Consider the following 23,191-nt stretch of genomic DNA (forward strand, 5'->3'; position numbering starts at 1 on the left):
AGTAATCGCGCTGCCTTGGCAGCAGTTGAATTGATGCTACCAATTTATGCTTAGCTCGCTTCCAGGTCAGATTGACCTCATTGATGTCCCATATGTCCCAACCTCAAACCTGTCCCCAACCTTAAACCAGTGTCTCCCCTGACCTAGCCTCCCATTGTGTCCCCTCCCGTAAGCAAATTGAGTTTTCCCCCCTTGGGTATGATACAATCCAACGCCTGGGTGCATTCCGACTGCAACCCCCCTGACCAATCCATGGTTATTTTGTTAATTTACAATTTGACGCTCTGCAAACATCATCCTCAACGCAAAAGTGATTCTGTGCTGACACCAGATCTCCTAACTCTTGTTCTTTCCCGCCGCCCTTCCAAATCCTGGCAACCACTTTCTCCTGGGCCCTGCCGAGGCCACTCTGGGGCTACCCGCAATGTACTCGGGAGTCCCCTTGTCATACGCCGGAGCCGCTGTCAACGGCGTACCCGGTGCTGCCGACTCCTGACTCAAGATGGAGTCGTCCGCCATGCTCAGTTCAACAGAGACATGCCGGCCGTGGCGAGGGTTCCGCATAATCGGTGGAGGCGTTGCGCTGTCGCGGTCATCATCCACTACTCCAGTTCTAGTCATCCACGGTGGAACCCCGGTCGCACCATTAATGTTGGGGTGTTCGACGCTGGTCTGCTCAACAGGAGCCGCGTCCGAAGTTGGGGCCGCTGCCGGCGCCGGTGCCGGTGCGGAGTTGGAAGATCCTGCTCCAATCGATCGCCGGAAAAGCTTTGTAAGTCCGTTGCGGACAGCTTGCTGTCCCGTGATTGGCGGGTAATGGTTCTTCTTCTGGTCGCCGACTGGTGGCGCTGGCTGGAGTGGCTGCACCGGAGTCTGCATCTCTGCTCTGATCTGGATATCATCGCTGTTTCTCCTCTGGTGACGGCTTCGGCGACCTGGCTTGGAGACCTTGGCGTTGACCAATGGCTTCGACAGGAAAGCAGCTTTGGAGTTGGCTGCAGTCTGGGCATTGAGGCTGGACCGCCTGTTCGGCGGCGGCGGAGGAATCGACGAAGAGAACAATTCCTGTTGAACAGCGAACAAGTCCATGACTCTCTGTGGGTCAGCGCCAGTGCTAACGCCTCCAGAGTACCCGTTGCCAGGTCCAAACATGGCATCCATCGCCCAGCCGCCCTTGGCTCCGCCAGACGGGAAGCTAAAGAGACCAGGCGAGATGCGTCCGCCGTTTCTGTTTCTATTCGGTTTGGCGCTCTCGCGCATCCAAATATCAAGGCTCGACTCGAGAGACTCGACGTCCGTGTCATCAGAGTCCGAGTCCCAGTCGTTTCCTCTTCGGTTAGATACAGTTGTCTCATCAGCAGAACGAGGGCGCTGGATCGATCTGCCGCGGTTCTCCAGATATGCGCTGTTGTTCAGTTCAATGATCTTAGCTGAAGCCTTGACAACATGCGAAGGCTGCTCAAGACGAGCACCGGAGTGCGCGTCCACCTTTTCATCGTCGGATGCATCTGACAGGCCACTACGGCTTCGTCTCATCGTAGGATGCTTCGACAAGGTGTCATTGGAGTTCTGGAACCGTCGCAGTGTCGAGGTTGAAATAGTATCGGGTGTTGGTGGGAGAGCATGATCATGCAGTCGAACACCACCAGGCGCATCGGTCAGAACCTTTCGAAGCGACTCTCGCTTCTCCTCCTTGGTACGTCGATGGTTAGGCGACATAGCAGCACGTCCATTGAAGAGACTGGCGCCATCCTTGTCCCGGCTCTGAGGTCGTTCTTCTCCCTTCTTCTGAGAGTAGTCTCGCTCAATCTGCTGGAGGGGAGATCCCCGATCGATGATGACGTTGTTGATAGAGTCGAACTGCCCACGCTTGCTGTTGGTGAGCGAGTTCGACCGACCTGATCTGTTAGTTGGCGGCATGGGGGATTTGGCCAGAGATGTCTTTGGCCGGTGAATGCTCTTAGCAACGACCTTGGCCGAAAGACCATCAGTGCCATCAAGGGACAGTGGTTCCTCCACATCCTGGGGAACCTTCGTGTCGTGTCCCTTCTTTCCGTACACACTCACGAAAGAGCTCTCGCTCAAGACGCTGAGACTTGGGCTGCCCACGGGGCCATTCTCAAAGTTCCCCTCGCCCTCGGGTACTTGTGGGAGGCTGAGAACACTGCCTCTAGCTCCAAGATAGACATTTCGCAAGTTCTCGGTGTTCTCGCTCCGCTCAGACAAGAAACTCGGCATCCGGGTGATGGCCTTAGCACCATCCCCTTGTCTCACGGGTTCCGGCGACTTAGACTTTGGTACGGGATCTTCGTAGCAAGGGTTGTACGCGGGCGCCATGTACTGTCCCTCGGCTTCGATCTGTTCAACCATGGCGCGCTCTTGGGCAAACTGCTCAAGCCTGGCCTCGAGCGTCACAATCATGGCAACTGCTTCCTCAATGGCCTTGTCACGCTTCTCCATCTCTTGAACAAGGTTATCGTTGATCTCATCGACTCTTCTCTTTTCCGATTCCAGGATCTCGACCTGGTCTTCCAATGCCGTCTGTCGTTCCCGACGATGGTAAAGTTCCAACTTGAGGTCAAAGTTCTGCTTGTGAAGAGAAGAAATGACCTCGAAACCAGTCAGCTAGGATCTTCCAGAAAGCAACCGCAATCTTACCTGCTCCATGTCCTTGACCCCCAACCCCTTCTTCTTAGACGCCTCACTACCAGCGGCTGACTGAGGTCGGTGCACATCGGACTCCCTACGCTTAGTAGGGGAGCCATGGCTGACCTGGCCGAATTCGCCTGAAGAGTTAGCTTCAGTGTTGGCTCGTGACCATGACGATGCCTTTTCGCTCTCGGCCTGACGCTCCTTCTGAAGCCTCTCCTGAAGGAAAGATGAGACAACTGGCTGGCGCGTGGATTCGCTGCTAGATTCTCTCGTTAGGCGCGGCGTCAATCGAGCCGATGTTCGCGGAGTGGCGCTGGCAGGTCGTTGACAAGGAGCATGGTAGAATCGGTGGGAGTGCTGTGAGTGTTGCGAGTGGGATAGTTGAGGAGATTGAGGTGCATAAGAAGTCGAGCTATTCGTGCTATGCATAGTGACTCTCGTGTTGGTGGTACTAGTGGAAGATCGAGAGGCGGTTCGCCCATAAGAAGACCGCGAAGGAGGTCGCTCCATGATTAGGAAATGCCGAAGGGCTGACTATGTGATTAAGAGTATAAGAGTAAGAGAACAGGCCTGCCGTTGGATTTCTCGGACAAGCAGAACGGGTTGTCTTTGTATGTGATATCAATGTTGGTTTGAGACGGTGGGCGATCAGACACACAATTATACGTGTCTATGCAGCATATCGAGGTTGATCGCGTTTCTCCAAGGTCCAGATCGCGATGGAGTAGCTTGGTTCACTTCATCGCGGAATGTACTGGATGGCCTGTGTCGTCTCGGGAGGCGAAATGGGTAGGATACTGTGTAATTGATGTTGCTAGTCCGTGTCTCAAGGCTGTTGACCGGTTGATGAAGGCAATGTCGGAAGTAGACAGGAATTGTATTCCTTGAGTATTGCCGAAACAAACGCAAACGTGTCGCAAATGTCGGCAGTGGTTTCCTTGGGAGAGAGGTGACGTCTCCTGTCTCGGTCACGAAGCGAAGCGAAGCTGTCAGGCAATGATGGTGTTTCAAGTTGCACCTCGAGGAATCTCTTGAAGAAAAGGAGACGCGATGTCGAAGAAGGTGGAGGGTCTAATGACTCGGGAAAGTCGGTCGGGGATGACGATGCGAGGGAGAGACTGGTGGGTTTAGTCTTCTCGTGTTTGGTGGGGAGGGAGGAAAGAGGTCGCGGCGCAAGGAGTAGAGGAGAAGGTACGTGACGTGGAGGAGGATGGACGCTCAAGCGAGACAAGCAGCGCAGCACAGGACAAGCCAAGAAGGAAAGGAAATGGGCCAATCTGAAAGTCAGGAAATTAATTAGGACGTGACTGTCTTGGGGCAGAAGCAGAAGGTGGATGGATTATCACAAAGAGAAAGGGGAGTAGGGAGGGAGAAGACGGAGCAAGCAAAAAGAAAGGATGCGACAGTCTGTGATACGTATAGGTAGTACGTCCCTTCCCTCCCGTCTGCCAAAAATCAAAGCCAAACCCAAACCAAGAACGCGAGCCAATCCATTCCAATGCCACCGATCCCTGGCATAAAACCCGCCCCAGGCTCAAGGGGGCTTGAGGAAGAACTGGAACCTGAGAGTCGTGCTACGGTAGGGGCCTCCGCATTAGCGCTGCAGCTCCGTCAGGCACCCACTAGCAAAATTTTGGGCGGGACGCGGTAGCTGCTGTTAGTGCCCGCGGTCGCGGGCGGCCGTGTTCCGTGGATTGATTGAAAGGATCGACATGGATTGACGCGACGCGCTCTGGCTGAGAAGTGGGGGAGGGTTTCAGGAAGTGGGCTGTGTACTCTCGGGAGTTGAATTGGACTTGCTAGGGAGGGTCGTCATTTTGATACTGATAGTCCACGAGCGAGTCGTCCTTCTCCTTTCAAGGGAAGTGAGATTTAGGTGCTTGCGGTAGGTCATCAGGCCCAAGTCTGGCCTGTGCTTGGTTGTTTGTTGACGGCTGTTTCCACGGAGAAGAAGATGATCCCCTGGCATCTGCAGCTCATTGTTATCGAATAGAGGGACTGATATCCATTCTCCATGTAATATTGACCCCTCAGTCGACATTGCATCGCGTCCTCTCACATCCAACACGTGCCCGTCACATCAAAATTAGAACTCTCCTCTTGTCCCCCTCCTCCACTAACAAGCTCTACTTCCCCTCCTGTCACCTCCCATCACTTCCTCCTGCGCAAACAGCCCTCCCGTCCACCAATCACGCACTCTCCCGTCATCCTGGGGAGCATGGCCCCCTGGCTCCCGGCGAGCGGGGCGCCCTTTCGGACAGGGACATGGCAGGGGAAACATACCCATGTCGTCACCTTTGACTCTCTCTCGAGCTCGCTTTTTTGCTTCTGCCGTTGCTTTTGGCGTCCTGTTCTCTGACGACGGTCTCTCAGCGTGGCTTGGGGAGGAGAGACAGCAGACGAAAAAAAAGCAAGAGTCGAGGGCCCTTGTAGGATCAGCACTCGTCCGTTTATCGGACACGGCGGTTCCCTCGCTGGCCGTTGGAAAGTCGTTGGCTCGACCTGACTGTCGGTCACGGATGTTTCAACTCCTCCCGGTCATCCATTCCATTCATCACCTTGTTTCTCGTCGTTGTCACCAGCAACGCAACTGAAACCCCTCAAGGGCCTTGCAAGCCACGCATCATCACTCGCATCAAGCCATTGAGTCGAGTTGCCAGACCATGTGCTCGTATACGTCCTTGAAGATCTGGCAACCACACATAAATTCTTGTCAATTCTGCCTCTCCCTCCAGCTGTGACGCGACGGGTGAAACGAGTCCGGCCCTTGTCACTTTCGGTCCGCCTTAAGTAGCTTCAGGCTTCAATAGACCCAGCCCAGAACCTTCAAACCCTTGCCTCGCCTTTTGACGGAAGAGGTCAAGGCAAAAAACGCCCCTCGGGTCCCTTGCGGCCTTGTTCGTCCTTCCCGCAAAGTCTCACCTCCTCCCAAGCCTTTCCCGTCGGGACTTGGCCGCCCTGGCAGCTGGCCACCCTCTCACGTGAAACCTTTACGCCTCAAATGCTTCCCAACCACTCAGCCACCATCAGGAACCTTTTGCCAGCTCGCAAACTTACTACGAACGCAGACAGACATGCACCAACAGACGGTCCAATAGATCCAGATCAACGATGCGCTCTGCAAGATGCGACCAAGTGGGAACTGCCCAGGTCCAAACGCATCTGGCCTGCGGCTGGGGTTTGCATACCGCCTCTTTGGCGGCATATCTGCCATGCAGCCTGAATTGCACCGCATCGCAGCAAACACTTGGAGGAGGCGGTCAATTCCGACGCCGCGGTCTGGCGATTGCATTGCATCTGTGGTTCACCAAACCGTCAGGGATAGGGGATACACCTGCTCACAGGCTAAAGAGCTGAAAAATCTGGCTTCCGAAGATGCCCGTGTTCGGACCATTTCGCCGTCAAGTGAAAAGCTGAAATGCTGTGGAAAGTATCACGAGGATGGGTATCGCAGAATTCCCCTTGCCAAAGAAAAAAATCTCGACAGGAAACGCAGAGATTCTCGCAAGGCTTGGAACAAGGTAACGTTAAGCATCGCAGATCTATCAAGCCTTGGCGTTTATCAGGCTCGCCAAACATTAGCCCGACCATGACAAACAAACCTCCTAGCCCAAGTCTAGACGCCTCCTTGTCCAACGGGCAGATGGCAGGACGACGGCGCTATTGATCGTGGGCCAAATTGACATTCCACAAGCTATGCCACGCGATCATGCGGCTTCTTGTCTGCGGATATCCGAAGCCGCCCTTCCGCAAGCATCTTAATTACGACAGCAATCTGCTTGGCTCCCAGTGGCAAACGCTTTTTGCTCCACGACTTGACAAGCTCCTTTGACCAAGGTACGGAAAGCTTAACTGGCAACACGCTGAAAGGGACATCCCCAAGCTTGCCGTATCTCTACGTCTTGCCACCGCTGTTTGGGCTCAATGCCGTATGGTCCACTGTCCAATATCGGTGTGCAAAGAACTCCGTAGCTGGTAAGTAATGTTGCCATCAAGTTAAAATCGCAGTAATACCTGTTTCCAGATCTATCGCCGTGCTTCGAGGCCCGTCTGCACAACATCACCGGTGCTATGCAACCAATAAGCGTGGCAGAATTTACCTTCATTCTTGATATCATGATTGTGGTGTGACTTTCTACGCAATCCTGTCGCACCAAGAAACCTGACTGGGTGTGTCAAGATCTGATCACCGGCTATGCACGATGCCCGATTGTCACTCATTCATTCCATGGCCTTGTCTTCTCAGTGAATTTGCCTCCCAGCTTGGACTTCGCAAAGTACTAAGCAACCGTCAATACCGTGGCAACTTGTCACTCAACGATAGGTAGAGGGAAATCATCATGGAAAGGGCCCTGATGAAGGAACAGCCAGCCACTGGTGACATCAACACTAAGAAAACAGCGATGGGTATCGGACAGAGCAAACTCCCTTGATTCCTCGCCACCTCTAGAGCCGCTATGTAGGTACGCCCTACCCTGTGACAAGTCCAACTGCTTACATATCAAGAGCTGTACTTCTCATTGAGGCTCACAGTTCTAGCTAGAAAGATAGGAGAAAGCCAAAACATCATTGCTTGGTTGTTAGGAAGTCAAGCAGGATGATGAGTCGGAGAGTAGATGAGCAAAAGGCCCAGATGAAGTCTAACTTTGGAGTTTAGACAGAGGGCCAGAGGGTGTGGTGAGCTACACACCGCTTAGACTCTTCTCAAAGTGAGCATGACCAAGGACTTGAGCCGTTGTGCATCAGGCTCTGGTACTACTCTCGAGGTATTGCCAGAAGGTGCTCAGGTGACTTCATTACCCTACTCACGTCCAAATGATGCATCCTTTCTCTCCATTCGAGCTTGTGATTTTCATTCTTCATTACAGTATACTCCAAGCAGTGGCCATGGAGAATTTCTACAAGAATCTACCACAAACAGCTATCGTTCACAACTCTATGTGTCTCGGTCAAACTGGGTGGAGGACCTGACTTTCTGTTCAACACTGGTCTGCCTCTTACTGATCACACCGGAGCCACGCCATAATGGATGTAGACAAGTGCACATCTCTAGCAGATTAGTTTTGTTTCTCTAAGCTGACGGGAACTATTCCCCAGCCGGGTCAAGCAAGATGTAGCAATGGGCGAGTTGCGATACACGACAGTACCCATCTAACGTTCAACAAGGGGCTCGGCCTTCTATGACGTACAGGAGATCTACACAAATAAGATGGGAACTGCAAGGCTATACTCGTCATTCTAACTGCATCTTCTAACGGCGAGGATTCATGAACCTGACCCTCCATCTCAAAAGGCGGTGTATTGGATACACACTGCCCCAGACAGCTCAAGTACGTCGTCGCGTGGCATTGAGCGTGGTGTCGGTACAGTTAATGAGGAATTATGTTCTATACTAGTCGTTTATGCCCGTGACTCTATCTATGAGAGGAGTAGGCCAACGAGGGCTTTGAGCGAGTCTTGGGTTACATGGGAATCGCTTCATTCGCCCACCAAGTGAGATGTGCATAAGCTTCGCCTCCCTCCGTGACTCCTAAATCTGTCTCCGGCCAATCGCCCTCAACATAAAACATCAAGGGGATCCCCGCCAACCGTAGATCTCATCGCAGCGGAGACCAGGGCCAGTGTCCAGAACCAGCAAATCCACCTAGCAAGCCCTGCAGTGCCAGGAGATGAATGTCTGCGCGCTATCAAACATGTAAGATCAAGTGAATTTATAGCTCTTCGACAATGACAACAATACACATCAAGTAAATGAAAGTCAAGCATGCGTACACATACATATGCCCGTGTGATGTATATTCATACTATCAATAACCCATACCATAACGCCGAACAAGTCTACTCAATCACAGCTCCTGCTTCTGGAAGAATTCCTCCTGACTTCCCTCCGCCCCCTTCTTCTCCTCAACCTTCTCACTCTTTTCCTGTTGCTTCTCGTCCTTCTCTTCGCTCTTCTCACTCTTCACCTCGCCCTGCCCTTCGGCAACCTTCTTTTCCTCCTGTTTACCTGCGGCCGCTTCCTGCTTCCTCTGAGCCTTGTCCTTGGCCAGCTCATCCTCATCCGCATCGATATAGCCTCTCAGCTCCTTATCACCGCCCGGCAGCTCCACGAGCTCCAGCTTCCAACCGTGCTTCCCTGCCATCTTCTTCATCCTCTCCGCCATGTCCTTCACCACGCCGGGCTGCAGGTCCAGCCTCTCAAGCTCCGGGTTGCCGAGAACCTTAGACTCGCCGCCTTCCTCCGCAGACTTTCCAGAGGCTACCACTTCGATAAAGCGCTCGGCATCCGTATCCGTGTTGGCAAAGTAGCTCTGAGGAGGAGCGAGCTTCGCAGGCGGCTTCCCAGCTTCGTCGGCAAAAGACAGGACATTCCGTGCGCCGACAATAACGCCACCTATGTTGACCTGCTCCTTCGCGGGAGGATCGTCTTGGGCGATTGAGCCTTCTTGCTGATTCGCTTCCTGAGCGATGGGCGCCTCAGCGGGGGCGGTTTGGTCCAGCAAAGGAGGAGTGTCATTCTCTCCAACGATGAGTTTACACGTAATGGGGTTTGCTCTCGTCTCCTCGGGGGGCAAGAAAGCGACATCGTTGCAAAGCCGCGGCGTGTTCACCACCATGAGGTACGCGCAAATTGTCACCTCCTTGATCCAGCCGATTCGATCGCTCTTCATGCCCGGTACACAGTGATACTGGACTTCGATGGTACGCTCCCGTCCTGTCAAATCGCATATGGTTCCTCCCTCCAGGCGCTGAATCAGATATCGCTGGTCGCCCTTGACCTGCAGCTCTGCTGGGGCCGGCTCCTCCTGGCCATTCTTCTTAGCCTGGTACGCAGCATCGTGAGGGATCGCAGGTGTCCGTCCCAGGACAAACTGAGCTGTGTTCGGGTCGCGCTTGGGAGGCTGTCCGTTGGGTATGGAAGGAAGTGCGTGGAACTGAACAATCTCTCGGTTATTGCAGAAGCTGTAGCTCCACCACCCTGACATAAAGTAGAGGCATGAATTCTCTAATTGTCCCAAAAGCTCCCACCCACTTGCAGTCGCACGACTAAGCTCGCGCGCCTCCTCGGCCTTGGCGAGCTCGTTGGCGGTCTTGTTCTCGGGCGCCGGGGGTTGTATGACGGGGATAGAGCATAGGTATTGGTGGGGAGGAAGCTTCATCAGCTCGTATGTATGCGACGGGCCTGTTTCGCCTTCGTTGGTCTGGTCATTGTCGCGCTCGTTGGCCTCTCGGACCTGCTGGAGGGTAGATTGCGCAAAGTCGGCCGAGTAGGTGGAATGCTGAACACTCTGTTCCAATAGAGAACTGGCGTCCTTCTCGGAGATGTAGTCGTCGGCAAAGATGACCTCAAACTGCCAACAGTGAGCATCAGTCAACCCCTCGGCATCCCGGGATGGCTTACCTGAGGATACGTCAACAGATCCTCGTGGATGCTAAAGCTCGGAGAGCGAGCTCGGGCAAGCTGGATCACAGCCAGGAGTGCCAAGTTGAACCGGCGCATTGTGCCGTAATGTGCCGTGAATAGCTCACATAGAGCTCAAGGAGATGAGAAAGGTCACGTCAACCACCCGCTTAGTCGGCCTGCCAAGCGTTAGTGGGAGAGGTGTCATGATGGGCCGAGCTGTGGGGTTTCGATTGGTTGAAGCCAGGCGTCATCTTGCGAAGCACCAGTTTTCCGAAGTTTCGCCGGTGTCAGGTAAGGGAAGCCACCATCCGGCCATTTCTCCGGCTGTGGACGGCGCATGGTTCTCCAGGAACCCCCGAACACGACGCCGGCCATTTCCACTTCTAACGGACTGACACTACGGAGCCTAGGAGATTAAGAGGGGCCGAGTCGGCATTGCCGCCGATGCGAGATGAGTACCTAATAATAATTACTGTCTAAATTGGAAGATCCAACCAAGCAGCTGACTATTACCTCATACCTCATCTCCTTGCCCAGATGCCTAGTTGTCTCCTCTCCTGGATGCCCTATTGAGGCGACAAGATATTGGCTTCTCGGTGTGCAAGGTTCGTCTCAAGTCAACAACTTTAAATCTGTAACCTAGAGCCCAACATGGCTCGATGGCACTCAACAGGGCCTATCACCGGCACATGCCGTTGCCAGGAACATCCCCGTTCCGGGAGGGGAGCCAACCGCCAGGAGAGCTCTTCGGAGCACTACACGTGTCTCGGTGGGCAGTTTGCCACCTCCGGGGCCAGGTGGGCACCCCCGAGTCGGCAGGCAAAAGAGTCCTGGACCCGGTGATTAAAGAGATCCACGATATGCTGCTTCGATCTCATCGCCGGGCCGCTAGACCCGAGCTCGGACGACGATTGCGGCGAGGCGCCTACCGAGTTGGAACTGGCGTCTATGGGTGTTGGCCATTGCTCCGTCTGCGTGACTCCTAAGATATGGCTCTAGCAGAACGCTAGGCGCTTATCATGGCATGATATTGGAGAAGCATCCCAAGGGGATCCCAGCGTTGACGGACGTGTCCCGTTTGGCTGCCCAAACCGAGAAGCATAGACTGCCGACAGTGATTTGTCGAGTCATGGTTCGTTATGTAGACATCTGCCCTAGGTGACGCTTGATCAGGGCTCGCCAAAGGCATTACGAACTCCTTCATGCAGCTATGTAACAGATACAAGCCGTTCGGCTTGGCTTAATCACCTCGAGCCAGGGTTTCCCTACAGTGTCCTGCATATTTGCAAGTGTGTTAAGCAACTGATTGTGGCATTGTAATAGGCAATCAACTGTGGGATTCACAAAACAAATGTGGGCGTCTAGGGTGGCTGACTGGAGCTGCGAGATAATCACAACTGTGAATTAGACTAGACAACCGACAGACAACCTGCAGTCAGGTGACAAGAAAGCAGACTAGTGTTTTCCCGCATTGCTCGCTAATAGTTGTCATTCCCAGACTCGGAGGTAAAGGCATCGCCATCTGTGCATGCCTATCAAGGGGTGCCGCCCAGCTTAGCGCTATCGAGACATGCGTCTGTCAAAGGTGTCGCACGTGTTCTGCCCAAGCCGCGGATCGACACGCAAGGTATCAAGACGTCGTAAGCAAACACACAATCAAGCGCGGTGGGTGGCCAAGGTCTGCATTGCGTTCCCCTTCACACGTGCGCGCGGGCGGCTGAAGCGACACCGCACGGGCACGGGATCAAGAACCAGGAGCTGGTGGACCGGTTCCGTAAATGATCTGCGAAATATTCGAGTTGAAACGGGTATGGCAGAGGTTGAGCCTGCATGATCACCGCAAGGAAACGAGGCAACGGGGCAGTGGAAAGTGGAACTTGTGTCTCTGAGAGCCCAACCAACAAGCTCAGGTGGCTCGGGAGATGTTATCTGCCGCAGCTAAACATCAACGTCTTCGGCGGATTGAGGATATCTACGGATTCCGAGAAGGGGATGAATCGGGGCTGTTGATCCGGATGAGCTTCCGCGGAGAGGGTTGCAAGCAACTCTCAAGGTTGCAGACGCCCGGGTGCCCGGCATCAAGACAGCGGCCGTGATGGTTGCAAAAGCTAGCATAAGTCGACAACGCAGCAGACAGACAACTGCTGTTCCTGGGTTAGGGACTAAAACACGCGCAGGACGAGGTAATTACAGCCAAGCCAAGCATTTTTCCATGTTCGAGTCAGAAGAAACTCGTACAGTAGCTGCATGTGTACTCGACTGCATGACACAGGGCCCGGGCGAAACCCTCGCGACATTGGACTCGGTCGAGGGATTGAGAAGCTCGGGTCATGCCTGTCCCATCATGAAGATCGCAGAGTCTAGACTAGTCGGACCTAGTCCAGGACACGATGAGATCGGCATCGTTTGAGCAGGCCCGAGTTCCCCGAGAGCATGAGGTTATTTCTCTCGAGGCCAACACAAAGAAGCAGTCAAAAGAGAAGATGGTGTGAAGCAGAAAACGACAGAGGATCTGATTAGGTTGGCTCGGTCTGGAGAAGGGGGGAGTCACACTTGCTAGCATGGCGCCGTCCGCCTCACTCTATGCGACAGCGGGAGCCAATCGAGATGCGGTGGGCCAACCTGGCCGCGCTCGAGAGCCAATCGCTGGGTGCCCCGTCTCGTTGATTGCCTCGTTTTTGCTAGGGAGGTGGGTGCAAACGAGATGGAGTGTGGTGCTAGCCCGGGCAGGGATATAACCCGTTGAAGTTGGAGGTGGAGGCAGAGCACGTTTTCAGAATCTTGGTGATGGCATCTCTGCTGCGACTGCACATCTGCTGTTCAGCTGCGGTAAAGACGAATCAAGGGGTCGAGTCCATCTGCACTTTTGCTCAAGGGGACAACGCCCGGTAGAAGTCGAGAGCTGTTGAACCCGGGGGCTTGGGTCATTTCAGTAAGCGAACAGTGAGAGAGGCGGCACTTGGCACCGGATCTGGAATGCCCAGCAAATAAATGCCAGGGAAAATGGTGATCAGCATCGCCGGTTCCCTAGTGTTGGTAGGCTCCTGGTCTCGCCTACGAGATTGTCTGCTCAGTGCTTCCTACAGGGCTGAAAATAGCTACACCACAATACGGCGCAATCGAACCAAGAAACCCCATCGGTGATTATACGGACCACCAAGCAATATCCCTTGTATCTTCAAGACCTAGCTTCCATTCCTACTGGCAATACCAAGACGGGAACTGACAACAGCACCTGGCAGAGAGGGTGCAGCCGGTCAAGATTTTAGCAGGCTCGCGCATGATATGACGCCGTCTCGTAGCCGCTCTCGTAACTGTCTGTCGCAGCAGCAGTCTCACTCACTCACTCCCGTGTGTTGCTGCGCTGCTGCGTGTTATGCAGGCGCAAGAGAAGCAGTCAGTCCCCCCCATCCCATGATGGACACGTTGAATTACTCGGTTTGGCGTTCGGAGGCGCTTCTGGCGTCGGTGCCCCCCTGGCGCCCGCCCAGTGCCCGCTCTTCGTTGGCCTCTGCCATGCCACTGTGTGAGTGGGCGATCCATGACATCCATCTCGCATTGGATCATGGATCCCATCCCATTCCCCCAAGAACCAAGAAATGCTCCAGGCCACGCACCGCTCCTTGAGTTGTCGTTGCTTTTTGCTGCCGATTTCTGCTGTTGGCGGGCTGCATGCTGTATTGGACGGACGTCATGCAAGTCTTGGGGGTTTTCCCAAGGGTGGGTTGTAACTGTTCTCAACGTTGCTTCTTTGTGTTGTCCTTGGGCTGAGGCTGGCTGGGGTTCTTTTCTCTCTACTGTACAAGCCACCGCCCGTATCGAGAATGACGACTGATGCCGCCGCTAATTACGTAGCCAGCTACCAGGAATGAGAGATGGCGGTCGGGAGTTGGGGATGGATCGTGAGGTGTCAGAAATCTGCGGCTTGCCGGTATGTCTCACTCAGAGCGAGTCCTAGACTCTTGGACAGGTTCTTGTTTTCCCATCGAGATGCACAACATGTTGCGTTTTGCACTTGTATCACACACAAACATAAGAGTCATAGCAAGCAGACAAACGCGTACCTACAGTACACAGCCCGACTCAGCCTCTTACGCCCCTAAACAGCTGCCTCGTTTCAACCCGTTTCGTCGTCTTCGAATAGAGTTGGACTTGGGCTGTACGCGCAAACCGAGAGCGAGACGAGTAAAAAAGTTGTAGTGGTCGCAGCAGGCCAGACCAGGGCAAGGAGCCAACCCGCTTTCGAGGGACGGCTTGAAACATCCAATGAGCGTCATCAGGACTCCACTCTGTAGCCGGGCGTCAGCCGACAGGGATATTTTCTGTTGGAGTTGGCCCTTTTTTTTCTTTTTTGTCGGGGACTCTTTTTTTGGACTGAGACAACTTTACCCGGGGTGTTTTATTAGTGGACCGACAGGACCTCACCGGTAAGGAGACCTCTCTGCCAGCTGGAGGCACGGAGCTTACAGCACTCAACGGGCACCGAACATGCCGACCTCCAGCGACCGCTTTGGCTTTGGGGAGGACGTTTGTTAGCGGGTGGGCCCCCTGGAGGTGAAGCCATGCGTGCTGTCCACGGGCGGACTCTTTGGTGAGGTGTCGTCACGCGTCCACCTTGGCCGGGCTTGGTCTTTGGGGGGCTCTTTCCATCTCTCGCCCAGGTCCCATGGGATGGGCCCCATTCCTGTCTCATCCCACGTCTTCAAGGTCATTTTCATCTTTATTTCAATCTGCATCTCAAACACCAAAAGCAGGCCATCTACGGATACAGTACCTAGCTAGCGGCAGCTTCTAGCCCTGCATCAGCGTCTTCAACGTGCATTTGTCAAAAATCTGCCTTCAGTCTGTCACTCGTCGCGTGCAGTTGATTTATTATCGACGTCTCTCCCTCCCGTCAGGCCACTGCACTGGCATCCATAACTCAGCTCGCCAGCAATCACCAATATTCTGACAGAGCAGAGTGTATCTCCTTCTCATTCCCTCGAAACACACCACCCAAGACGCACGCTACATCATCGTCACACGCCCACGCACGCCCGGGACCCGCGGTCGGTCGGTCTCTGCTGGACTGTACAGCATGCTACACCTTAATTAGCCCACCCACCAAGATCCTTTCTACAGTACGAGTCCACACACCGCAGCTACCGCCCAGTTCCACCATCCCTGCTCACCCCTGCTCGAGGGTGGGTATTGGAAGCCTCGTCAGAACGACTGGGCCGCCTGCTCTCTCCATCCTGGCTCACGTATTAATCCTCCATCCCGTCCGCATCTTCGTTCACGCTCTTGTTCTTGTCCTTCCCTTCTCCGTCGTCTTTCTCGACTCACATATCCCACTTTTCCAACCGCGACCAACGTGAGCCTCAGATCTGTCCTCAGTTCTTGATCCTCTCGTCCGCCTCGCCTCAGCTTTTTACTTGTTCGCCATCCATCCACAGGTTAGCAAGGCTGCCCACTTTTGACGCAGCTACCCCATCGTCCAACGTCCGGCTTACACCAGCGTCTATCGCATCGTGAGCCGAGCCTGTCAAGGTTATCCTATCTTGCGCCTTTCTCGCCTCACACATCTTGTTCGCTTGCATCGTCTATCATCCCGCGTGCAACTTGACATCAATACAAAGATGAATTTAGAAAACACCAATATCGAGGAGCTACAACGTCGGGTGCAGCTCCTCACCGAACGGAATAGCAACCTCGAGCAGTTGGTGCAGGATCAGTTCAGAGGAGATCCTTCAACCCTAAATCACTTCGCCCAGAACTACGGGTACTCGCTGGCCCAAGGCTATCAGCCTCCCGGCTACGGCTCAAGTGCACGAAGTAGTGGTCTCTCTCGTAGCAAGTCTACCATTAGCTATCCCACACAACAAATAAAGAGTGCCATCACGGTATGGAACACATCCTGACGTATCGCCATGCCCACCATCTGACACACCATAGGAACGCAATGCCAACCTCCAGGCTCACAAGCGCGAGAGGAGAGCATACTCCCAGCAGTCGAACGCTACAGTCCCCATGAGCCGAAGCATGTCAGCTCAGTCCGAGTCTCACATGCCCTTTTCACAAACTGGGAACCGCATCGCTCCTCTCAATCCGTCCATCGGTCGCTTCTGCGCTTCTCAAGATGAGCCCGCCAACCAGTCCCTCCAGGGCGCATCCGAACGATTGCCCAGCGTCCAGGAGAACCAGCCTCTCAACATTGGCATGGATCCTGGCGACTTCTTGGAGATGTACACCGAGATTCCTCAAAGCTCGCAGCAGTTTGACCCGTCCTTCTCAAACTTCTCATACAACATGGCCTCCACAAACGCCTTCTCGAGCCTCTCGTCAAGCCTATCCTCCAATGTGCCCTGCAGCTACCCCCTCTCATCGGCGTGTCCTTCGATGATCTCCGGCCCCTCTGTCGCCGAGGCCCCGAGTCCTTTGACACGCCAAAATAGCGCCTTGGACAACTTTGGGGTTCCCATGGCCGCCATGGCATCATCACAGTCCCACATCGACGGGCTCGTTGCTCCGGATCTTTCTCCCAGCTCTACCAACCTTTACCCAACCAGCAAGCAGTACACGCCTGAGCATGATCTCATCGGCCTCGGCGCCAATCTTTCCTCCACTGCAGCTTCTCAACAGTGGGCAACCGCCAACAAGAACTCACTCTTGTCGTCACCAGAGTCCGCCGACATGGAGCGATCAGCTTCCAACACAAGTATCTCAAGTGTGCGATCGAATGCCTCCAACCTTGAGCGCAGAGCCGCAGAAGCCCGAGTGCGTGTTTTGCAGTCCGCCAAGACCCTTCAGCTTGCCCCCAAGCCCAAGGAGGAGATGACCAAGGCCGAAGCCAACTCGACTGCTACCAAGAAAGAGGCCAAGGTGCCTGTGAACAAGAGCAGCTACCAGCGACCCAAGCACCCCAAGGTTCACTGCACCCAGTGCAATGAGCATCCAGATGGCTTCCGTGGCGACCATGAGCTTCGCCGGCACATCAACGCCAAGCACGAGGGCATTGTCAAGAAGTTTGTCTGCCGTGACCCAGCGACAGTTGGCATCAAGTCCAACGTCAAGGCCGTAAACCCCTTGTCCAAGTGTAAGGCGTGCACTTCTGGAAAGGAGTATGGCGCCTATTACAACGCAGCCGCTCATCTCCGCCGCACACACTTCAAGCCCAAGACTCCCCGGGGCAAGAAGGGTGCCAACGGTGATGAGAAGCGCGGAGGCAAGGGCGGTGGCGACTGGCCTCCCATGTCTGAGCTCAAGGCCTGGTTCGTCGAGAAGACGGTCGAGGTTGGCCAGAACGAATCCCCCATCATGGATCAGGAGGAGGGCGACTCGGACATGGTTGATGCCGAGATGGAGGGCTCTAGCCTACCCAACCAGATGGAGATATACGGCACTGGCAGCAGCATGAGCCCCTATGGCGAGACCTACGATATCGCCCTTGAGGGTGCTGATCCCGCTATGTTGGCTGGAGCCAACGGTGAGCTTAGCATCCAGGCCCCCATCTCGTCTGCCGGCAGCTTCGGGTACTCGCCTTTCTCGGATGGGTCCCCCCTGGTCGCTCTGAGCGACAACTATGCCTTCTCGGACCAGGGCTCCTCGGCCTATGGGTCGAATCTCTCGTCCACAAACACCATCACCCCATCGACGTACCAAGACATGTCTCACCTTGTCCAGTGGGCTTGAGGCATGATGGCGACAGGGGTTGGGGTTCCCTGGAGTATCGGTGATCGTTCTCGTTTATTTCCTTATGGATATTTTCCAACCTCCACCAGTTGGCGTGCTTCGCTGAACTAGATCTCAACGTCGAGTTATTGTCGAGCACCAAACGTACCAAGGGATAAGGATGGGCGAAAAGAACAAAACACAAAAAAAAAGCCCTTGGCCGAGTTCAAGTCAAGGATGGGTCGACACGACAATGCCCACTCTGGTATCTTGAACTCGGCAATCTGCTTTCCCCTGGATAGCAGTCTTTCCCCAGACCAAGGGTGCCATCCTTTGGTCGGACCTTTCCGATTTTCCCTTCACATTTAATGACTTTCAAGGAGCCTGTTTTATGATTGCTGTTTCTCTTCTTCGCCTCCGAATCTTTCTTATTTCTTATCGTCACGGCGTCGATGATTACTCTCTGGTTTTCTATTCAGCGAATCCCTTGGCAACTGGTGGTTACGCTCAACCCGGCTCGATCCCTGAAGGGACAGCCACCAGGTCCCGGCTGTTGTATGGCGCGGGACCTATACGTTTATTCACAGCGCGATTGAAAGTGCTTCATCGCGCGACCATGATACATTGGGGCTGGTCGGTATTGGGGTTTCTCGGGAGAGGAAAAACAGGAGTCGGTTGCATTTCTTGCTGTACATGTGGAATCCAACTCGACTTTTGAGCATGGCGTTTTTGTTTGGGGATCCTTGGGAGGGATCAAATGATGGGGAAACAGCGTTTGTTTTGCACCTCGAGACGAGGGGGTTTTTCTTCCTAGAGCGGAGCGGTTGGATAGGTATCAAGAGAGGTGGAGTGTACATGATGTTGGGGATATAAACATGGGGTTTAGATCTGGGGGCATGCTGGGGAAATGTCGGGCTTGTCGTTCGGTTGGAACATTACTGAACGGATGGATGAGTACCTTTTTGCCTCTATACGGATGGGAACCTCGGCTGGCTTCAAGGCGTAGGAGTCGGAGTCGGCAATAGAACGTGCTGAAAGATGCACGCGATTTATCCCTCAAGTGCTTTTTTGGGTTGTCTTTGTGATGTTCAGGTCAATTAATTAATCCATTTGCAAGTTTAATATTTCATGGACGCGTAGTGCCTATCTAGGCATCTCTCATGGGTATCTTGTGTCCTCGGGTGTGTTTGTCCTTGAGCCTCCGTGTCTGTCCTATGCGCATCACGTCTTCTTGACCTTTTCGGTCCACTCCTTGGCCCCCTTGACTCCATCGTGGCCTCTCCTAAACAGAGCCCTCTCCCACTCCTCCAGTCCCCTCAGAAATTCACCTCCGTTACCCCCAACGCCTTCATCCGCCTTTCTAGCATGAAGTCCAACCTCGCCCGCCCTAACAACAAAAGTCTTTCTCAAAACCTCTGCGATATCCCTCTCATCGAATAAATCCAGCATCCTAACGCCCACACCGTAAAAGTGCGCGCTCTGATCCCTCAGTGGCACAGCACGCGGATCGGCCCTCAGCGCGGCGAGCACGACGGCGGATAGACACGGGGGAAGGTTGAGCGTAAGAGGGGCGCGGGATGTTGGTGTTGATGCGAGGGCGAGCATCTCTGCGAGCCAGAGGGGGAGGCTTAGGGGCGTGTTTGGTTTTAGGCCGTGGGGGGAGTTGTCGAGGTGGCCGAGGTAGGGAACGTCGATTTCGAATTGGCATGGGACTTTCTGGGCATTTGTGAGCTTTGAGCGTGTGAGATTGGTGATTGGGAGGTATACCTCTGCATCCGTTAGGATGGCATCTATGTCGTAGTACGACATGATTGCGGTGACTTCTCAAGTGTCTCTTTGATGCTGTCGTCTTTTTTAGAGATGGGGTTTTTGGAGACGCGTTGAGTGGAGGGGAAGACGCGCCGGACAATGACATAATCCCGTGCCGTTTAATGGACGGGAAGATCCGCTCAGCTACCCTAGAGTCCAAGATTGATAACGGTAGGCATTGGGAATCATGGTAAGCTTATTGGTTCATCAGCACTTGAGCTGCAACTTGCAGCCATCGGTGGATTTTTCGCTTTTTTACAGAATCTCTTTAACTATTGCCAGATGGTTGAAACATAAAGTCAAAAAAATGAAAGCCGGAACAGCAACAAAGCCATGTGCTCAACGGGCACTGTTGAGAGATCATATTTGCGAAGCTCCAGACATCACCTCGCAGAACAACCTCGGGTCTCCGAGATCGGCATATGCGGTTATCTCGGAGGAACGGGTCAGGCAACATGGGTATCAGAGTGACAATTCTTATTTCCAAGCAATCGAGATTTCACATGGGTCTTGGCACGTTTCGTTTCGTTTCGCGATTCGGCTTTTACACGAAAAGGCCGAGATGCTTTGAGTCCGAGACGAGAGAGACGACAAGGCCGCCCCCCGAGCTGAAGCGATTGGACTGGGTTTACGGAATTAGCCTGTTTACATGGGGAAGCGGTTGGTTAGAGAACAAGATCTTTTTTGTGGACCGTTGTCCAAGTTCCAAGGCTGTTGTCGTCAATCTCATGATGATGGTGCAAGTCTACATCCAGCACAGATGTCTAGATCCGTTGTGGATGGGTTGAATCTCGATAACAAGCCTGAAAGTAGTTAAATTGTAAAAGAAAATAAATCAAGAAACTACAATGAACCGAGTAGCTATGAAAGAACTATCACTGCTGCTTGACCTGCAATCTTCTGATCCTCTTATAAAGCCACAAGCCACATCCCACACTCTAGCCACAAGCGTCAGCGGCCCAAGCTCCCTAGAAATGACGACAAGCTGAGTTCATCCAAGTCCCCGCCAACAGGTGCTGGAGCTATCCCGCAGTTCGGCAATCCGACATTTCCGCCCATACCTTTTTTCCCTCCCCTCCCTCTCCCTCCTACATCATCAATTCATCCACCCTCTGGTATCTTGGTACGTCCGAACCTCCATCTATTAATTACCCGAGCTCAGTCAAGCAATTGAACCCTCACTTAAATCAATCTCGACTCCCATTGACGTTCATCCATTGACATTGATTCCCGCTAACCACTACCGAATAGCTTCACCATGTCGTCCGCCCTCCTCCGCACCACTCCCGCCCTCCGCGCCGGCCTCCGGGCCCGCGCCGCTCCCCTCGCCTCCATGGCCTTTGTCCGCACCAAGGCCACTCTCCCCGACCTCTCCTGTGCGCCTCTCCAAACATCTCTCTCATAATTTGAACTAACATTCCCCCAGACGACTATGGCGCCCTCGAGCCCTACATCTCGGGCCAGATCATGGAGCTCCACCACTCCAAGCACCACCAGACCTATGTCAACGGCTTCAACGCCGCCACAGAGGCCCTCGCCGAGGCCCAGGCCAAGGGCGACGCAAAGGCCGCAGCCGCCCAGGCTCCCCTCATCAACTTCCACGGCGGCGGCCACGTCAACCACACCCTCTTCTGGGAGAACCTCGCCCCTAACGGCAAGGGCGGCGGTGGTGAGCCCGAGGGCAAGCTCCTGACCGCCATCAACGAGGATTTCGGATCCTTCGACACCCTCAAGAAGCAGACAAACGCCGCCCTCGCCGGCATCCAGGGCTCCGGCTGGGCCTGGCTCGTCAAGGACAAGACCTCGGGCACCCTCTCCGTCGTCACCCGCCCCAACCAGGACCCCGTCACTGGCAACCTCGAGCCCCTCCTCGGTATCGATGCCTGGGAGCACGCCTACTACCTCCAGTACCAGAACCGCAAGGCCGAGTACTTCAGCGCCATCTGGGACGTCATCAACTGGGAGACTGTTGCCAAGCGATTCGGCAACTAAGGGTTGTAGCCAAATCAAAGAGTCAAAAGAACCACACTTCAGACGCACGCGCCAAGGTGTCATGAGCCGAGCCTTGCGTAGACATGTTTTGTTTGTCAAGATATCGAGTGTATAGTACATCGAGCTTCTGAATCGAATCGCCATCGAGTCAATACAATTAGTGTTCCAATCCCTGCGGTCCGTCATTCAACGGCAATCCTTGCCGCAATGCTGTAGACTCGACGCATGTATCACAAACCAGCACTTGCATTAGTCCGTCAAACAAGCTGCTGCAGCATCCGCTCAGGGCTGCTGGCATCTCCCCAACCCCTGGTAAGCCGCAAGCTCAGCCGTAAACTCATCATCAAAAATGTCCCGCGCATAGCTGTACCAGTCGCTGTTCTCCTCGGAAGTTCTCGCCTCGAAGAATCGAACATACTCCCACCAAGCGGGATAATGCCCGGCACAGTCCCAGCCCACAATCCATGCGATTGTGTCGTTGCAGACAACAATGTTCCGGGGGCACAGCGCACCATGTGTGAGCACCGTGTCGTAGCTGGTCCGGAACTGCGAAATCAGAGCCTGGGCTACCTGGTTGGGCACAGTGTTATACAAGGTTGACATGAGAAGCGCCATGAACTGTTTCTGAGTCGGCTTCGTGCGGATTGCATAGTATGTGTGTTCGGCGTGCTTGTCCAGCAAAAGAGTGTACTGTCCGGAATGAACAGATCCCACCGTGTTGCCCTTGCCCTGAGTTCGCATCTTGCTCAACAAGTGGTGAAGCTGTCGAACAAATCCAAACTTCATCTGCTTGCTCAGACCAGACCACACATCCTCGAGCAACTGGCCTCGGACGGTACGCATGATGGGACCATCACCCCCACAGATGTCTTGGTCGTGGAGAGACAAGGGCAGCGCTCGAGTATAGCCAAGGGCCGACAGGGCTTCGTGCTGGATCAAACCAGCCTGCGAGATGCGAAACTCGTGCGTCCCGGGAGTCCCAATCAACTCCCCCTTCTTCAGAGGGAGTTGCAAACAAAGGGTTATGGTCCGGTTCTGGAGAAGAGACATGAGGTACTTGGTGTCCGGGTTTGGGGAAGGAGCTGGAAGCTGATTAGACCTAAGCACGACAGACCCAAACTTGGCCCAACTCACCCTGGCCAAGGGAAAGGACTTTGGTGTAGTATCCAGATTTGTGCCGCTTGATTCCCTTGTCGTTTTTGGCTCCTCCGTCAGTATCTCTGTGTGGTCGCTTCAACGAAGCAGAGACGGGAGCAGTCAGGGCACGGGGCCCGATGTTGGCAGATGAGCCGGCACGCTGGAGCCCTCCAAGTACATGGCCCTGGCTTGAGCCCCGTAAGGCGCGCAGAGATGCATCGCCAACAGGAGCGCAGTTGGCCCCCGTGACTGGTGGAGGCGGAGGCGGACTGTCTTCGATCTTGATGACTGGCGGAGGCATGGCTGCCTCTACCCGAGCCACCTCGGCGAGCATCTGAGCGCGCGCAGAGTTCATCATCTCCACGCACGTCGTAGGCGGAGAGGCCGCACCCTCCACCACAGGTAGAGACATGGGACCAATGTTTCTGGACCAGTCTTGGGGACCGTGGGGCGAAAGGAACGCGGAGGAGGTACCTGTGGGCAGGTTAGATGATTAGATTCCATGAACCAGCGAAAGCGAAGCCCGTCCAGGAAGATCAAACGAAC

At 54.2% G+C, this 23,191-nt stretch overlaps 5 protein-coding genes and 1 pseudogene across 6 annotated transcripts, besides 1 other annotated feature; 2 read left to right on the plus strand and 4 right to left on the minus strand.

Annotated features, from left to right (window-relative positions):
- Positions 1–336: 336 nt before the first annotated feature.
- NCS54_01075500 (Hypothetical protein) lies at positions 337–3,162 on the minus strand (the record flags this gene model as incomplete). The annotated part of the gene is made up of 2 exons (XM_053156053.1): positions 337–2,610; positions 2,659–3,162. The coding sequence occupies 2 exons, from the start codon at positions 3,160–3,162 to the stop codon at positions 337–339; spliced, it is 2,778 nt and encodes a 925-aa protein (XP_053012028.1).
- Positions 3,163–8,498: 5,336 nt separating this feature from the next.
- On the minus strand, positions 8,499–10,153 carry NCS54_01075600 (Protein OS-9-like protein; the record flags this gene model as incomplete). The annotated part of the gene is made up of 2 exons (XM_053156054.1): positions 8,499–10,004; positions 10,055–10,153. 2 exons carry the CDS (start codon positions 10,151–10,153, stop codon positions 8,499–8,501), a joined length of 1,605 nt encoding a protein of 534 aa, XP_053012029.1.
- A 5,522-nt stretch (positions 10,154–15,675) lies between these two features.
- On the plus strand, positions 15,676–17,728 carry NCS54_01075700 (Hypothetical protein; the record flags this gene model as incomplete). Its single annotated transcript, XM_053156055.1, has 2 exons — positions 15,676–15,939; positions 15,992–17,728. 2 exons carry the CDS (start codon positions 15,676–15,678, stop codon positions 17,726–17,728), a joined length of 2,001 nt encoding a protein of 666 aa, XP_053012030.1.
- A 1,200-nt stretch (positions 17,729–18,928) lies between these two features.
- NCS54_01075800 (DNA replication complex GINS protein PSF3) lies at positions 18,929–19,531 on the minus strand (the record flags this gene model as incomplete). The annotated part of the gene is made up of 2 exons (XM_053156056.1): positions 19,475–19,531; positions 18,929–19,423 (listed from the first exon to the last, which is right to left on the minus strand). The coding sequence occupies exons 1-2, from the start codon at positions 19,514–19,516 to the stop codon at positions 18,929–18,931; spliced, it is 537 nt and encodes a 178-aa protein (XP_053012031.1). The 5' UTR covers positions 19,517–19,531.
- A 1,243-nt stretch (positions 19,532–20,774) lies between these two features.
- NCS54_01075900 (Superoxide dismutase) lies at positions 20,775–21,508 on the plus strand (the record flags this gene model as incomplete). The annotated part of the gene is made up of 2 exons (XM_053156057.1): positions 20,775–20,892; positions 20,943–21,508. 2 exons carry the CDS (start codon positions 20,775–20,777, stop codon positions 21,506–21,508), a joined length of 684 nt encoding a protein of 227 aa, XP_053012032.1.
- Positions 21,509–21,790: 282 nt separating this feature from the next.
- Positions 21,791–23,117, minus strand: NCS54_01076000 (annotated as a pseudogene). Its single transcript has 2 exons — positions 22,643–23,117; positions 21,791–22,590 (listed from the first exon to the last, which is right to left on the minus strand).
- Positions 21,791–23,117: a sequence feature.
- Positions 23,118–23,191: the final 74 nt, after the last annotated feature.

The sequence above is a fragment of the Fusarium falciforme genome, chromosome 8 (genome assembly GCF_026873545.1).
Source record: "Fusarium falciforme chromosome 8, complete sequence".
NCBI lineage: Eukaryota > Fungi > Ascomycota > Sordariomycetes > Hypocreales > Nectriaceae > Fusarium > Fusarium falciforme.